This window comes from Gouania willdenowi, chromosome 7 (genome assembly GCF_900634775.1).
Source record: "Gouania willdenowi chromosome 7, fGouWil2.1, whole genome shotgun sequence".
NCBI classification, from domain to species: Eukaryota; Metazoa; Chordata; class Actinopteri; order Blenniiformes; family Gobiesocidae; genus Gouania; species Gouania willdenowi.
In genome coordinates this window covers 30,265,410-30,283,315 of record NC_041050.1, presented here as the reverse complement: position 1 = coordinate 30,283,315, position 17,906 = coordinate 30,265,410, and the positions used below count along the sequence as shown (strand labels likewise).

Below are 17,906 nucleotides of genomic sequence, written 5' to 3'. Positions count from 1 at the left end.
CTCTGATTTGTGGTGTTTGTCACTTTTTTCTTATTTTTCATGCCTTACTGCATTTTCACACCAGTTTAAGAGTGCACATCATTTTTGAACTAGTTTTTAGGGTTTTGTGATAGCCTTATCTCAGAAAAAAAAATCCAAATTTTTTTATCCAACTTTTATGCCTTACTATAGCCTTACCTCTGATTTGTGGTGTTTATTACTTTTTTTTTCATTTTTCATGCCTTACTGCATTTTCACACCAGTTTAAGTGTGCACATCTTTATTTAACTAGTTTTTAGGGTCTTGTGATAGCCTTATCTCAGGAAAAAAATTTACCAATTTTTTCATCTTTTATGCCTTACTATAGCCTTACCTCTGATTTGTGGTGTTTATCACTTTTTTCTTATTTTTCATGCCTTATTGCATTTTCACACCAGTTTAAGTGTGCACATCTTTATTTAACTAGTTTTTAGGGTCTTGTGATAGCCTTATCTCAGAAAAAAATTTCCCAATTTTTTCAACTTTTATGCCCTTACTATAGCCTTACTTCTGGTTTGTGGTGTTTATCACTTTTTTTCTCATTTTTCATGCCTTACTACTTTTTCACACCAGTTTAAGTGTGCACATAATTTTTGAACTAGTTTTTAGGGTTTTTTGATAGCCTTATCTCAGAAAAAAAAATCCAAATTTTTTATCCAACTTTTATGCCTTACTATAGCCTTACCTCTGATTTGTGGTGTTTATCACTTTTTTCTTATTTTTCATGCCTTACTGCATTTTAACACCAGTTTAAGTGTGCACATCTTTATTTAACTAGTTTTTAGGGTCTTGTGATAGCCTTATCTCAGAAAAAAAATTCCCAATTTTTTCATCTTTTATGCCTTACTATAGCCTTACCTCTGATTTGTGGTGTTTATCACTTTTTTCTTATTTTTCATGCCTTACTGCATTTTCACACCAGTTTAAGAGTGCACATCATTATTGAACTAGTTTTTAGGGTTTTGTGATAGCCTTATCTCAGAAAAAAAAATCCAAATTTTTTTATCCAACTTTTATGCCTTACTATAGCCTTACCTCTGATTTGTGGTGTTTATTACTTTTTTTTTCATTTTTCATGCCTTACTGCATTTTCACACCAGTTTAAGTGTGCACATCTTTATTTAACTAGTTTTTAGGGTCTTGTGATAGCCTTATCTCAGGAAAAAAATTTCCCAATTTTTTCATCTTTTATGCCTTACTATAGCCTTACCTCTGATTTGTGGTGTTTATCACTTTTTTCTTATTTTTCATGCCTTATTACATTTTCACACCAGTTTAAGTGTGCACATCATATTTGAACTAGTTTTTAGGGTCTTGTGATAGCCTTATCTCAGAAAAAAATTCCAATTTTTTTATCCAACTTTTATGCCTCACTATAGCCTTACCTCTGATTTGTGGTGTTTGTCACTTTTTGCTAATTTTTGGAGTTTTTGATGGAGGAATGTGGCTCAGAGTTAGAGTGTATGCCCTGCATACATGAGGCCCTGGGTTCAAACCCTGACATCACCAAGAATCAAAACATCTGAGGTTTTTTGTATTTGCATGTCTTTATATTGATAGCCTTACCTCTAAATTTTAGTGTTTCTCATTTTCCACTTTTTTCATGCCTTACTGCATTTTCACACCAGTTTAAGTGTGCACATCTTTATTTAACTAGTTTTTAGGGTCTTGTGATAGCCTTATCTCAGAAAAAAAATTCGCAATTTTTTCATCTTTTATGCCTTACTATAGCCTTACCTCTGATTTGTGGTGTTTGTCACTTTTTTCTTATTTTTCATGCCTTACTGCATTTTCACACCAGTTTAAGAGTGCACATCATTATTGAACTAGTTTTTAGGGTCTTGTGATAGCCTTATCTCAGAAAAAAAAATCCAAATTTTTTTATCCAACTTTTATGCCTTACTATAGCCTTACCTCTGATTTGTGGTGTTTGTCACTTTTTTCTTATTTTTCATGCCTTACTGCATTTTCACACCAGTTTAAGAGTGCACATCATTATTGAACTAGTTTTTAGGGTCTTGTGATAGCCTTATCTCAGAAAAAAAAATCCAAATTTTTTTATCCAACTTTTATGCCTTACTATAGCCTTACCTCTGATTTGTGGTGTTTGTCACTTTTTTCTAATTTTTGGAGTGTTTGATGGAGGAATGTGGCTCAGAGTTAGAGTGTATGCACTGCATACATGAGGGCCTGGGTTCAAACCCTGACATCACCAAGAATCAAAACATCTGAGGTTTTTTGTATTTGCATGTCTTTATATTGATAGCCTTACCTCTAAATTTTAGTGTTTCTCATTTTCCACTTTTTTCTCATTTTTCATGCCTTACTGCATTTTCACACCAGTTTAAGTGTGCACATCATATCTGAACTAGTTTTAAGGGTCTTGTGATAGCCTTATCTAAAAAAAAAAAAAAAAAAAAAAAAAATTTTATCCAATTTTTATGCCTTACTATAGCCTTACCTCTGATTTGTGGTGTTTGTCACCTTTTTCTCATTTTTCATACTTTACTGCATTTTCACACCAGTTTAAGTGTGCACATCTTTATTTAACTAGTTTTTAGGGTTTTGTGATAGCCTTATCTCAGAAAAAAAAATCCAAATTTTTTTATCCAACTTTTATGCCTTACTATAGCCTTACCTCTGATTTGTGGTGTTTATCACTTTTTTCTTATTTTTCATGCCTTATTGCATTTTCACACCAGTGTAAGTGTGCACATCATATTTGAACTAGTTTTTAGGGTCTTGTGATAGCCTTATCGCAGAAAAAAATTCCAATTTTTTTATCCAACTTTTATGCCTCACTATAGCCTTACCTCTGATTTGTGGTGTTTGTCACTTTTTTCTAATTTTTGGAGTTTTTGATGGAGGAATGTGGCTCAGAGTTAGAGTGTATGCCCTACATACATGAGGTCCTGGGTTCAAACCCTGACATCACCAAGAATCAAAACATGTGAGGTTTTTTGTATTTGCATGTCTTTATATTGATAGCCTTACCTCTAAATTTTAGTGTTTCTCATTTTCCACTTTTTTCTCATTTTTCATGCCTTACTGCATTTTCAAACCAGTTTAAGTGTGCTCATCATATTTGAACTAGTTTTTCAGGTCTTGTGATAGCCTTATCTCAGAAAAAAAATTCCCAATTTTTTCATCTTTTATGCCTTACTATAGCCTTACCTCTGATTTGTGGTGTTTATCACTTTTTTCTTACTTTTCATGCCTTACTGCTTTTTCACACCAGTTTAAGTGTGCACATAATTTTTGAACTAGTTTTTAGGGTTTTGTGATAGCCTTATCTCAGAAAAAAAATTCCCATTTTTTTCAAATTTTTTGCCTTACTATAGCCTTACCTCTGATTTGTGGTGTTTGTCACTTTTTTCTAATTTTTGGAGTTTTTGATGACGGAATGTGGCTCAGAGTTAGAGTGTATGCCCTGCATACATGAGGGCCTGGGTTCAAACCCTGACATCACCAAGAATCAAAACATCTGATGTTTTTTCAATTTGCATGTCTTTATATTGATAGCCTTACCTCTAAATTGGAGTGTTTCTCATTTTCCACTTTTTTCTCATTTTTCATGCCTTACTGCTTTTTCACACCAGTTTAAGTGTGCACATAATTTTTGAACTAGTTTTTAGGGTTTTGTGATAGCCTTATCTCAGAAAAAAAATTCCCAATTTTTTCATCTTTTATGCCTTACTATAGCCTTACCTCTGATTTGTGGTGTTTATCACTTTTTTCTTATTTTTCATGCCTTATTGCATTTTCACACCAGTTTAAGTGTGCACATCATATTTGAACTAGTTTTTAGGGTCTTGTGATAGCCTTATCTCAGAAAAAAATTCCAATTTTTTTATCCAACTTTTATGCCTTACTATAGCCTTACCTCTGATTTGTGGTGTTTGTCACTTTTTTCTTATTTTTCATGCCTTACTGCATTTTCACACCAGTTTAAGTGTGCACATCATTATTGAACTAGTTTTTAGGGTCTTGTGATAGATAGCCTTATCTCAGAAAAAAAATTCCCAATTTTTTCATCTTTTATGCCTTACTATAGCCTTACCTCTGATTTGTGGTGTTTATCACTTTTTTCTTATTTTTCATGCCTTATTGCATTTTCACACCAGTTTAAGTGTGCACATCATATTTGAACTAGTTTTTAGGGTCTTGTGATAGCCTTATCTCAGAAAAAAATTCCAATTTTTTTATCCAACTTTTATGCCTTACTATAGCCTTACCTCTGATTTGTGGTGTTTGTCACTTTTTTCTAATTTTTGGAGTATTTGATGGAGGAATGTGGCTCAGAGTTAGAGTGTATGCCCTGCATACATGAGGGCCTGGGTTCAAACCCTGACATCACCAAGAATCAAAACATCTGAGGTTTTTTGTATTTGCATGTCTTTATATTGATAGCCTTACCTCTAAATTTTAGTGTTTCTCATTTTCTACTTTTTTCTCATTTTTCATGCCTTACTGCATTTTCACACCAGTTTAAGTGTGCACATCATATCTGAACTAGTTTTAAGGGTCTTGTGATAGCCTTATCTAAAAAAAAAAAAAAAAAAAAAAATTTTATCCAATTTTTATGCCTTACTATAGCCTTACCTCTGATTTGTGGTGTTTGTCACCTTTTTCTCATTTTTCATACTTTACTGCATTTTCACACCAGTTTAAGTGTGCACATCTTTATTTAACTAGTTTTTAGGGTTTTGTGATAGCCTTATCTCAGAAAAAAAAATCCAAATTTTTTATCCAACTTTTATGCCTTACTATAGCCTTACCTCTGGTTTGTGGTGTTTATCACTTTTTTTCTCATTTTTCATGCCTTACTACTTTTTCACACCAGTTTAAGTGTGCACATCATATTTGAACTAGTTTTTAGGGTCTTGTGATAGCCTTATCGCAGAAAAAAATTCCAATTTTTTTATCCAACTTTTATGCCTCACTATAGCCTTACCTCTGATTTGTGGTGTTTGTCACTTTTTTCTAATTTTTGGAGTTTTTGATGGAGGAATGTGGCTCAGAGTTAGAGTGTATGCCCTGCATACATGAGGGCCTGGGTTCAAATCCTGACATCACCAAGAATCAAAACATCTGAGGTTTTTTGTATTTGCATGTCTTTATATTGATAGCCTTACCTCTAAATTTTAGTGTTTCTCATTTTCCACTTTTTTCTCATTTTTCATGCCTTACTGCATTTTCACACCAGTTTAAGTGTGCACATCATATCTGAACTAGTTTTAAGGGTCTTGTGATAGCCTTATCTAAAAAAAAAAAAAAAAAAATTTTATCCAATTTTTATGCCTTACTATAGCCTTACCTCTGATTTGTGGTGTTTGTCACTTTTTTCTCATTTTTCATACTTTACTGCATTTTCACACCAGTTTAAGTGTGCACATCATTATTGAACTAGTTTTTAGGGTTTTTTGATAGCCTTATCTCAGAAAAAAAAATCCAAATTTTTTTATCCAACTTTTATGCCTTACTATAGCCTTACTTCTGGTTTGTGGTGTTTATCACTTTTTTTCTCATTTTTCATGCCTTACTACTTTTTCACACCAGTTTAAGTGTGCACATAATTTTTGAACTAGTTTTTAGGGTTTTTTGATAGCCTTACCTCTGATTTGTGGTATTTGTCACTTTTTTCTAATTTTTGGAGGTTTTGATGGAGGAATGTGGCTCAGAGGTAGAGTGTATGCCCTGCATACATGAGGTCCTGGGTTTGAACCCTGACAGCACCAAGAATCAAAACATCTGATGTTTTTTCAATTTGCATGTCTTTATATTGATAGCCTTACCTCTAAATTGGAGTGTTTCTCATTTTCCACTTTTTTCTCATTTTTTATGCCTTACTGCATTTTCACACCAATTTCCCAATTTTTTCAACTTTTATGCCTTACCTCTGATTTGTGGTGTTTATCACTTTTTTCTTATTTTTCATGCCTTACTGCATTTTCACACCAGTTTAAGAGTGCACATCATTATTGAACTAGTTTTTAGGGTTTTGTGATAGCCTTATCTCAGAAAAAAAAAAAAAAAAAAAATTCCAACTTTTATGCCCTACTATAGCCTTACCTCTGATTTGTGGTGTTTGTCACTTTTTTCTCATTTTTCATGCCTTACTGCATTTTCACACCAGTTTAAGTGTGCACATCTTTATTGAACTAGTTTTTAGGGTCTTGTGATAGCCTTATCTCAGAAAAAAAATTCCCATTTTTTTCAAATTTTTTGCCTTACTATAGCCTTACCTCTGATTTGTGGTGTTTGTCACTTTTTTCTTATTTTTCATGCCTTACTGCATTTTCACACCAGTTTAAGAGTGCACATCATTTTTGAACTAGTTTTTAGGGTTTTGTGATAGCCTTATCTCAGAAAAAAAAAATCCAAATTTTTTTATCCAACTTTTATGCCTTACTATAGCCTTACCTCTGATTTGTGGTGTTTATCACTTTTTTCTTATTTTTCATGCCTTATTGCATTTTCACACCAGTTTAAGTGTGCACATCATATTTGAACTAGTTTTTAGGGTCTTGTGATAGCCTTATCTCAGAAAAAAATTCCCATTTTTTTCAAATTTTTTGCCTTACCTCTGATTTGTGGTGTTTGTCACTTTTTTCTTATTTTTCATGCCTTACTGCATTTTCACACCAGTTTAAGAGTGCACATCATTATTGAACTAGTTTTTAGGGTCTTGTGATAGCCTTATCTCAGAAAAAAAAATCCAAATTTTTTCAACTTTTATGCCCTTACTATAGCCTTACTTCTGGTTTGTGGTGTTTATCACTTTTTTCTTATTTTTCATGCCTTATTGCATTTTCACACCAGTTTAAGTGTGCACATCATATTTGAACTAGTTTTTAGGGTCTTGTGATAGCCTTATCTCAGAAAAAAATTTCCCAATTTTTTCAACTTTTATGCCCTTACTATAGCCTTACTTCTGGTTTGTGGTGTTTATCACTTTTTTTCTCATTTTTCATGCCTTACTACTTTTTCACACCAGTTTAAGTGTGCACATAATTTTTGAACTAGTTTTTAGGGTTTTTTGATAGCCTTATCTCAGAAAAAAAAATCCAAATTTTTTATCCAACTTTTATGCCTTACTATAGCCTTACCTCTGATTTGTGGTATTTGTCACTTTTTTCTAATTTTTGGAGGTTTTAATGGAGGAATGTGGCTCAGAGTTAGAGTGTATACCCTGCATACATGAGGGCCTCGGTTCAAACCCTGACAGCACCAAGAATCAAAACATCTGATGTTTTTTCAATTTGCATGTCTTTATATTGATAGCCTTACCTCTAAATTGGAGTGTTTCTCATTTTCCCCTTTTTTCTCATGTTTCATGCCTTACTGCATTTTCACACCAGTTTAAGTGTGCACATAATTTTTGAACTAGTTTTTAGGGTCTTGTGATAGCCTTATCTTAGAAAAAAATTTCCCAATTTTTTCAACTTTTATGCCCTTACTATAGCCTTACTTCTGATTTGTGGTGTTTATCACTTTTTTTCTCATTTTTCATGACTTACTGCATTTTCACACCAGTTTAAGTGTGCACATCTTTATTTAACTAGTTTTTAGGGTCTTGTGATAGCCTTATCTCAGGAAAAAAATTTCCCAATTTTTTCAACTTTTATGCCCTTACTATAGCCTTACCTCTGATTTGTGGTGTTTATCACTTTTTTTTTCATTTTTCATGCCTTACTGCTTTTTCACACCAGTTTAAGTGTGCACATCATATTTGAACTAGTTTTAAGGGTCTTGTGATAGCCTTATCTCAGAAAAAAAATTCCCAATTTTTTCAATTTTTATGCCTTATCTCTGATTTGTGGTGTGGTGTTTTTTCTCATTTTTCATACCTTACTGCATTTTTACACCAGTTTAATAATTCATGATAAATACACACACACACAAACACGTGAAAATCGTGGCTGTATTTGTGGATCTGAAAAACACAAATGAAAATCTAACAAACACGTGAACATCTAAAAAAATACATGTGGAATTCTAAAAAAACACTTGTTGCAATTTGTGGCTTTTTTTGTGGATTTGAAAAATACATGAATATTTTTGAGACAAATCTTTCCCCATACAGGTCACGGTTATAGGAGATCAGCCTGCAGGTATAGTCGTCAAAAAGGATCCAAAAGTTTCCCCAACATTTTAAAAAAAATCCTGGGCGATGATGAGGAAGATGGTGTTAATGTTTCTACTGGTGATAATAATGAGCTTATACATGTGTTTTCTATGCAGGGACGCTGCCCCTAATATAACACCTGTTGCAGGAAGCCCTCATGGAAGCTTCAGTATGTGAGTGTCCCTGTTCCTTTTGATTCACATATTCAGGTCAGGCGTGTCAAACTTAAAGGCCGCAGCCCAAATCTGGCCAGCCAGAGCATTACATTTGGCCCGCAGGAAGATTTGGCTTTAAGTGAGTATAAAATTATACGGTGAATTTGTAACCAAATAATGAACAGCTTTAGTAACACAGTTGTGTACGCGTGGAGGTGTTTAAAAAAAGGAACTGTTAATAGTTAAATTGTATTTTTCTAAACCTTCTTCAGGACAAATTGGTCTGTATGTGGTTCCTTAACTGTTCCACTCCCTCATGCTCTACGGTATATACTATATATAAGATTGGCTGGGATGGGGATATTACTGGCCCCCTGATATTATCTACCAATAAAATGTTTTTCCTCTATTGGAAATCAAGTGTTGGACAATATTGGATATCAGAAAAAAGCTAATGTAATATTGAACATCTCTAGTACATACCAGTGTATATAGAAATACAAATCTGAAATGTCTTTTTTTTTAAATTCCCGTGATGAAAGTACTTGGTTTGGCCTTTGCAGAGGTGATGTAATGATATGTGATCTGTTCTAATCCGTTTTACTTCTGTTTCTATCATATTTGTCTACAGGGAGGGGGTACAGTCTTCCAACATGGCGGCTCTCCCTGAAAATTCTCATGGTGGTTTTCGGGTGTAAGTATCACTTTTGTACATTTTTGTAGAATATCATAGAAAATGTGATTGTGTCTCTCAAGTGGTCATCTTAGTTGGTAACTTCTTTGAGTCACTGAATTATGTTAGAAAATATACTGTTTTTAATGATGTGCATTAATAACGTGAATACCTCATCCGGCAACCATAAAAAAAACACTAGAAGGCATTTTTTTCCAGCTTTGGACACTGGATCGTTTCGGATCGTTTTTTAAACGATCCGAAACATTTATTTTGTCAGACTTTCCACCTCATTTTACTTTCAGTGATGCTACAGCAGCTTCAAAGATAGGATCTCTTTCTAAAAGTCCTCATGGTGGCTTTCCTGTGTAAGTGTAAATTCTACTAAAAATACATCTATAATAAATGTGACCAGGCACCTACATGATGATTTATTATTTATTATTAAGATGCATTTGTTTATTGTCATTGACACAAAAAAAAATCTGACCAGTTCTTCCCTGGAATAGCTTAACAAAGCATTTAAAGGTCCCATATCATCTCCATTTGTTCCAAGAACCCTAAAAACATAGTATTTGAGGTTTATTTTCCCAAACTCGCCTGTTTTCCAGAGTTTTAGCCTCTGAAAAGCCACTTTCTGAGCAACTCTACACAAACTGACTTCCATACATAGCACTGCACGAAGGACACTGAAATGCTCACCTTCGTGGGCGTGTCTGCTTACATGTCAATCACAGCAGAGTGCTTCCTGGAGGCGTGGCTTCTCCAGCTCAGTGCCACGTCCAATTTGTCATCAAATTGGGAAAGTGTCATCAAATTGGAGCGAGGTGTTTGGGCTCACCCTGCAGTAAGAAAGGAGCAAATCACCCTATAACTAACGATTGAGGGAATCAATGAATAAAACACTTTGGGCATGTGTATGAAGCCCTAATAGCACTTTATGATGTTTAAAGCACAGAAAAGTTAATTTAGCTTAACATTGACCCTTTAAAAAAAAAAAAAAATGGGGGTGCCCATAAGGATTACGTCTTCAATTATTCATCTTCAATTACAACTCATTTAGGATTACAGTGACCAGCAATTACAATTTAAATTTAAATTATTATTTTACCCTGAAACTCAATTACAATTATGTTCTCAATTACTAAAGTTCAAATTGAATTAATCACAATTACTGAGCTTTTAATAAATAATCCCATAAAATCTAACCTTGCTCTTGTGTTAGCTTTCTGTTAGCATCTAATGATAACGGGTCAGTTTGACCCATGTCTTAAATCAAAATATACTAAAAAATATTATCTATCATCCAATTTGTTTTTCATCACTTGGTTACTTTGTTTGGCTTCCTAATCAATGAAAATATCACTGTTAATATATTTTGGTGTGGGCGTCTGAGCCTTTTTTCTGTCAGTATACCCTTAGATTTATATATTTTTTAAATGGTAAAATGATCCTGAAGAGAAGTGACAGGTAGTGGGAAAAGTTTATCTGAATTATATTTGAATAATTATTAACTACATGTGTAAGACATAGAACTGCAACATGGTTCTACAGGTTTGCATTGAAAGGGGACATATTATGAAAAATCCACCTTTGCAGTCTTTTTTAACACAAATGAGGTAACTTGAGTGTCCACACGACACACAAAATGTGAAATAAATCCATGAAGTTGTTTGTTTGTGCTCTGTGTAAGTCTTACAACACAGAGAAAAGTGCTCTGTTTCAAATGTTCTACATTTGTGATGTCACAAGTGAAAATGGGAAAGAAACTACCCTCCCCTCTGCTGGTAACTCCACCCATGGACTCCGCCGCCAACCTGATGAAAACGTTTGCGAAAGTCCGCTATTGTTTTTCTCGCTAGCGAAAGAGTGATGGCTACCGGTGAAACTCTGGAAAATAGGCGAGTTTGGGAAAATAAACCTGAAATACTATGTTTTTGGGGTTCTTAGAACAAATGTAAATGGGTGAAAAATAGCATAATAAGTCCCCTTTAATTAAATTATAAAAGTCATTTTTTATAAAGTTTCCATGACAGTTACAATTCAATCATGATTGCAACAGCAACAGATTTTTTCAATTACAATTATAATTACATCATAACTGTAATGAATTATGCAATTACAATTATAATTGACCCCAACCATGGTGCCCATACATATGAATCTACTGTATTGTTATTAATGTAGATAGTCGGGAAAAAATGGCATTAGTCATCTGCAGAAGCTTAGAATTTACACTTTAAATTAATTTTAATTTGACACTTTTTTTTTTAGATAAACACACATTTCTCAATCTTTTCTAATGTTCTGTTGCAGGGTTGGGGTCAATTACATTTTTCAGTTACAATTACATTTTCAATTACCCATGTTAAGTTACAATTCATTTATGATTACGGTTGCCTGCCTTTATTCCAATTACAATTAATTTACAAAATATTTTTATCTTCAGATAATTACATTCTCAATTACTAAAGTTCAATTACAATTAATCATAATTACTGAGTCTGGAATAAATAACCTAATAAAAGTTAACATTCCTCTTGGTGTTAGCTTTCTGTTAGCATCTCTAATGATAACAGGTCCTAAATCAGCTGTAAAATACACTAAAAACAAATATCTATCATCTAATGGAAATAGGCTACCTAATCAAAGAAAATATATAGGTTTTCATATTTTTTTAAATGGTAAAATGTGGGAAAGCTTGATATGAAACATTTTAATAATTGTGTAGAACTTTACATAGAACTGTAACATGGTTTGCCAGTTTTGCGGTAAATTATAATTGACAATTTTTATAGAATTTTCATGGCAATTACAATTAGAAAGTCAATTATCTGAACTCATTTACAATGTAATTAGGATTACAACAGCAACAGATTTTTAAAGTTACAATTAGGCCATAATTGTGATTAATTATCAATTACACGATTATAATTGACCCCAACCCTGTTCTGTTGATCTCATTTTGAGTTTTTTTCCAGTCTTGATTTCCAGCAGTCTTTCACCTCCCAAGAGATGCCGGACAATATACTGGAAAATCCTGCTTCTCCTCCCATCTTCAATGAACAAATGTGGGTTTTTCTCTGTGTGTTTGTGTATGAAAACCATTTACATCTATTAAAGGAGCATAGCGCTGGATCTAGAAATCAGACTCTATAGTGACACCACGATGGTTAGCGTAACTAAAGCCATCAGCCAAGCCGCCGCAGGGGCGCACATTAACTATCTGTTTATCACCGGAGCTGATGCTGTGGATAGAGGATGGATACCAGACCCGTCTGGTGCAGTTGAGTCCCGTCAGTATTTGGACAGATATTTAGAACTGGTGGTCGTGTTCGGTCACATTCTGTAGTGTTGTTTGCGCGCAGCGTTCTTCCTTTCCTGCTGCTGTAGCCCTGTAGAATGCAACTTTATCTGTAACAGTGAGAGCTGTGATCCCCAGTGGAGGGAGAATATATTATAAAGGAATACACGGTTAAAACATTCCTTTTTCTGCACAATAACATGGATTTTCCTTATTTTTGATACATAGATTATGTAAATAATCGTGCGTGCTGTGTGCCCGTTTGTTTCACTTTCGCTTGTTACCCGTGCGCTGATCTCATGTTGACATTAACAGTTGTTTGTTAAGAAACAAATATCGGTGCGGCGTCAGCAGTGATGCGGTCGCTGTATCGGACTGTTGTGATGAAGAGGGAGCTGAGTCGGGGGGCAAAGCTCTCAATTTACCGATTAATCTACGTTCCTACCATCACCTATGGTCATGAGATTTGGGCAATGATCGCGGATACAGGTGGCCGAAATGAGTTTCCTTCGCAGGGTGGCTGGGCGCACCCTTCGAGATAGGGTGAGAAGCTCAGTCACCCGGGAGAAGCTCGGAGTAGAGTCGCTGCTCCTTCACGTCGAAAGGAGCCAGCTGAGAGGTGGCTCGGGCATCTGTTTCGGATGCCTCCTGGTCGCCTCCCTCGGGAGGTGTTTCAGGCATGTCCTATTGGGAAGAGGCCTCGTGGAAGGCCCAGGACACGCTGGTTCGACTATGTCTCTGAGCTGCCCTGGTGTCGCCGTGGGGTCCCCCCAGAACGGCTGGAGGAGGTATGCGTGGATCGGGAGGTCTGGGCATCTCTGCTGAGACTGCTGCCGGCCCCAGATAAAAGCGGAAGCAAATGGATGGATGGATGGATAGATGGATGTTAATATAAATATGTGCTTACCACTGACACAAACATAAATATGTCATTTTTTTGAGAAAAACATCAGGTTTTCACTGTTGCGTCGGACTTGGACGAAAAAATTTGGCCCGATTTGCACTTCAACCGTGACACGGTTATTTTTTTACTCGCCGTTCATGTGACTGTTTACTTCTTTTTTCATTTCCGGCATTGGGAATGAATGCGCACCAGCGTCATTTGACTTCACGTCCGCAGAACAGCAGTACAAAATGTATCACACAATCTTTTCGAGGCAATAGGTAGAAATGTGTGTGGACTCATTCTCTTGGTTTAGAATGCTTCATCACCCATTAGCATTAAAAAGAACTTAAAATGAATGTTTATATTTTCACAAATCCTACCCTATGCTCCTTTAATTTTTGAAGGTACTGAATGCCTATCATATGTTCTATTCTTCTAGTCCTGCAAGCAACATGGACATAGATTTGGACAGCATCTTGGAGACTCTGAATTCATCGGAGGAATTTTGTTCAGCTGCTAAGGAAAGTCATTGAAGTGAGAGTTTGTCGTGATCATATGGCACCTTGGAATTCTTTTGGACTCAATTGAGGTGTTGCTCCATGGATGTTGGAAATCATCTAAAAAAAACCCCCAAAAAAACCTCAGGTGTAGATTTGCATCTTAACAAACTGAACAAGCAGAGCTGAAGACATGGATTCAAACTGACTGCAAAGTGCTATCAAAACCCCTGCTTTAAAGTCAACCTTTGTATTATATTTTCAGCCAAACAGGCTGTAAATCATGACCAAATATTTTTAAATAGGTGATACTGTACAGTAATGGCAAGCAGCATTGGCCTCATCACTTCCTGGCACAGGAATTTGTGTCTCACGTCCCACAATGGATGGGTGGAAAGCCTTTTTGTTAAATAATTGCTGTGAAATTAACAACACTGTTTGATTGCAAACATGCTGTTAGGTCTACAGCTGTGAAAGTGTTCAGATGTGCACGTTTAGATGATGTGTCCATGCTTTGTTTTTATCTTGGTAAACTTATCAGCTCTTAGCAATAGCTCAAATAATAATTCTTGACGTCATATTCCACAAAATGAATGTAAACATAATCTACAATACACTATATTTAGTGCTGCCAAGAAATTAAAATAATTGTGCAATTCATTAATCATGCTCTGTAATTATTTAATCTGATTAATCTCTTTTTTAATCTCACCTAAAAAATGCTGAGAAATGCCCTCAACTTGAGGTATTTTCATTTAAATTAAATTATTGTGGCAGATCAAAACATTGATTCATAATAAAGTGGCTTTATTAAGTCATTTATTTTTTGTTTTGAGATTAGTCCCAAGGGCTAAGTGTCATAATGCTGTGTACTTTTGTCAATCTCCAAATAATAGAAAATACAAGTGAAATGAAACATCATATGTAGTGTTATAAGTTAGCACATCATAAACAGTAAGAACACTTTTCTGACACCGAACTTGTTGCTTTCTCTCTCCTTCAGATAATATTTATCCAGTGAGTTTGTTCATTTGTCAGTCACGGCGTGCAGCATGTACCAGTTACCACTGTCCGAGTGTCTGCGCTCGCTGTCCGTCCTAGCTGCTACATGTTTAGCATTGAGGCTACAAAGCTCCGGTGATTAGGCAAACTCTTTCTTGCACATTTTGCACACAACCAGGCTTTAGTTTTCCATCTGGTGTTTTTAAAAGGAAAAAAAGAACCCAAACGAAGCCTAGCAGTTTGGCAGTCTTGTATTGTTGCCTGTGCATCAGTATTATGGGTATACCGGGAACTCTTGAAAAAAGAAAGGTTCCGCGCAATTTTGGAGTGCTAAAAAAAGCATTTAACTGTGTTGTTTTTTTTGGCGGGTACATTTTTCCTGTAATTAATTAATCGCAATCAATGCATTAAAGTGACAGCCCTAACTTTATTACCTTAAGCATTTTATGTCCTCAGAGACATGCGTAAACAACAGTGAAAAACTCGCGTTTTTGTTAGCCTCAGCTCTGAAATCCTGGAGTTATTTCTTGTCCAATATTCTTCATCTGCAAGCTCAACCCCTCTATTTATGCACTTTGCTGAGGTACTTGTGTGCAATTACAGTATGTTGGCCATTGGCAAACTGCTTCATCAAAGTTAGGATTATGAAATCATCCAAAATTAACTTCATTTTAAAAACAAAACAAAAAAAAAAAACTTTTTTTCTCTACTCTTAACTTTGCGCTTGACCGAATGAAGCCAAGTAAGTATCTTTTTACTTCCGTTACCAATGCACAGACTGATCCAGAATAGCCTTTCTCATTCTGTGGTCTGTGAGCATGCCCTAGTCGTCTGTAGGCTAGCATAGCTTAATAAAATGTGGTTGTTTTTTTTTTTTCAATCTGCCTATGTTTTGAAGCAAAATAACAATGAGTTTCAATCAACTGATGTAAAACTTTAAGGCTGTAAATATTGAACTGCTCAGATTGGTATTTAGCATTCAATTTGCCTTTGACAAACTAAAAACTATTCCATTGCGGCTCTAACTGCAACACTTTGCTCCACTCTTGATGCGTTGATAACACAAATTGACCTTGTGTAGTCAGTTGTGGACTGAGACAAAAATTCAGCCCTGGCATCTCCTTCAGACCAGCCCACTACATTATCAGCAGACACCATGTAGAAGCTGTTATTAAGTCAGTAATGTGTAACATGTGGCTTTTTATGCCTTAATTTGAATTAATATTCCCCCAGAGAACCTTAAAAAGGGGGAACTTTTTACCCCAATTTACCTAATTCCTTTGGCTGTTTTGCAAATTCCTTTGTCCCATGTTTGCCACTTTTCCAAAAGTTCCGACACTTTTTTCAGACTTAAGCTACCTTTTGCCAATAAATACCACTGGTTTCCCTTTTCCCTACATTTTGCCTCTTTTTGTTCCACATTTTGCTCAATAAAGCTACCCTTTGCCATGAAATAATACATTTGCCTTTTATCTAATCGTAACATTGTTTTCAACAGTCCTAAGTGTCTATCGTTACCTGAGGAAACACTGGACAGTTTTGTCCTGGTTGATGCTAAGATGCTTGATAAAGTTTTCTCCACAGTAAAATCCACCACGTGTCTTTTAGATCCAATCCCGACTTCATTTTTTAAAACATTTTATGGATCTTACAGGTATGAACTTTTAAACATTATAAATTGCTCTCTTCAGATGGGAACCTTTCCTGCAGCCTTTAAAGCAGGAGTGGTGAGGCCCCTTCTGAAGAATAGCAAATTAGATTTTAATGATTTGAACAATTACAAGCCAATATCCAACTTACCATTTTTAAGCAAACCTTTTTAAAACCTTGTTTTTATACAACTGAATCACTTTTTAGTCAATTTTAATATCTTTGAAAAGTACCATTCTGGTTTTAGAGTGAACCACACTACAGAGACTGCCCTCCTCAAGATTTTAAATGAGGTGGTAGTGGGTCGTCTTCTGATCGAGAGGTTGGGGGTTCGATCCCAGTACCTGACTATGTGTCGAAGTGTCCTTGGGCAAGACACTGAACCCTAAGTTGCTCCCAGTGGTCGACTAGCGCCTTGCATGGCAGCACTGTCCCACTGGTGTGTGAATGTGAGAGTGAATGGGTGAATGAGCTGATATGTAAAGCGCTTTGAGACTGCTTCAGTGTGGTGATAAAGCGTTATATAAAATCAAGTCCAATTAGTCGATTTACATTAGGTACAACTTGGAAACAAAAAGAAAAACAGTGTTGGTTCTACTGGACCTTAGTGCCGCTTTCGACACAGTAGACCACACCATTCTTTTAATCAGACTCAAACACCTGATGTGCTTCTCTGGTGCTGTTCACAAATGGTTTTTATCCTACCTCACAGACAGGACTTTTATGGTAAGTTTTCCTCTAAGGTCCATGAAATAATATGTGGTGTGCCTCAGGGATCAATTTTAGGCCCTGTTTTATTTCATCTGTATATGCTCCCTCTTGGTGATGTCATTAGGAGACATGGAGTTCCACACTTACGCTGACGATACACAGCTGTACATCTCTGTGTCTCCTGATGACACCAGTCCAATGGATGCTCTTTTTAACTGTATTTTAGATATCAAATCCTGGATGGCAGAAAACTTTCTCCAGCTCAATCAGGACAAAACTGAAGTTTTAGTTCTCGGTCCTAAACTTCAAACTGCATCTTTCACTATACAAATTAAAAACCTGGTTTTATCTTAGACTCCGAGCGCACTTTTATCCCTCACGTTAAAAATATAACAAAATTAGGTTTTTATCATTTGAAGAACATATCCAGAGTCTGTCCCATTCTCTCTCAGGTCAACACGGACACGCATGTTTTTATCACTAGTTGGATTGATTACTGTAATGCCCTGCTTACTGGTCTTCCCAAAAAGACTATTTTAAGTTTACAATTATTACAGAATTCAGCAGCAGGTGTCCTGATGAAGACCAGGAGGCGGGAACACATTACACCAATTTTAAAATCGCTGCATTGGCTCCCCGTGTGTTTCAGGATACATTTTAAGGTTCTCGTTCTGGTTTTTAAATGTCTTAATGGTCTTGGGCCCTCTTATCTTCAGAACTACTTTTACTCTATGAGCCTTCCCGAGCCCTGAGGTCCTCCAGTGCTGGTCTTTTAATAATCCCCAAAGTCAGGACACGCACACACAGTGCGGCGTCGTTCCAGTTTTACGGCCCCGTCTGTGGAACAGTTTGCCAGAGAACCTCAGTGCTGCAGAGAACGTT

General features: G+C 35.7%; 1 protein-coding gene across 7 annotated transcripts in view; it reads left to right on the top strand.

The window, feature by feature from the left end:
* The window catches only part of stat6 (signal transducer and activator of transcription 6, interleukin-4 induced), a 50,747-nt gene extending 34,029 nt beyond the window's left edge, over nt 1-16,718 (top strand). For 2 of the 7 annotated variants that reach the window (XM_028452022.1, XM_028452021.1), the window contains exons 18-22: nt 8,263-8,319; nt 8,933-8,995; nt 9,280-9,342; nt 11,956-12,045; nt 13,604-16,718. In XM_028452022.1, the coding sequence (XP_028307823.1) occupies nt 8,263-8,319; nt 8,933-8,995; nt 9,280-9,342; nt 11,956-12,045; nt 13,604-13,697 (367 nt within the window). In that variant the 3' untranslated portion in view covers nt 13,698-16,718. Of the gene's footprint in view, nt 1-8,262; nt 8,320-8,932; nt 8,996-9,279; nt 9,343-11,955; nt 12,046-13,603 lie in introns of those variants that run through there. The other 5 variants (XR_003674447.1, XR_003674448.1, XM_028452023.1 and 2 more) reach the window with 5 other exon arrangements.
* Nucleotides 16,719-17,906: the final 1,188 nt, after the last annotated feature.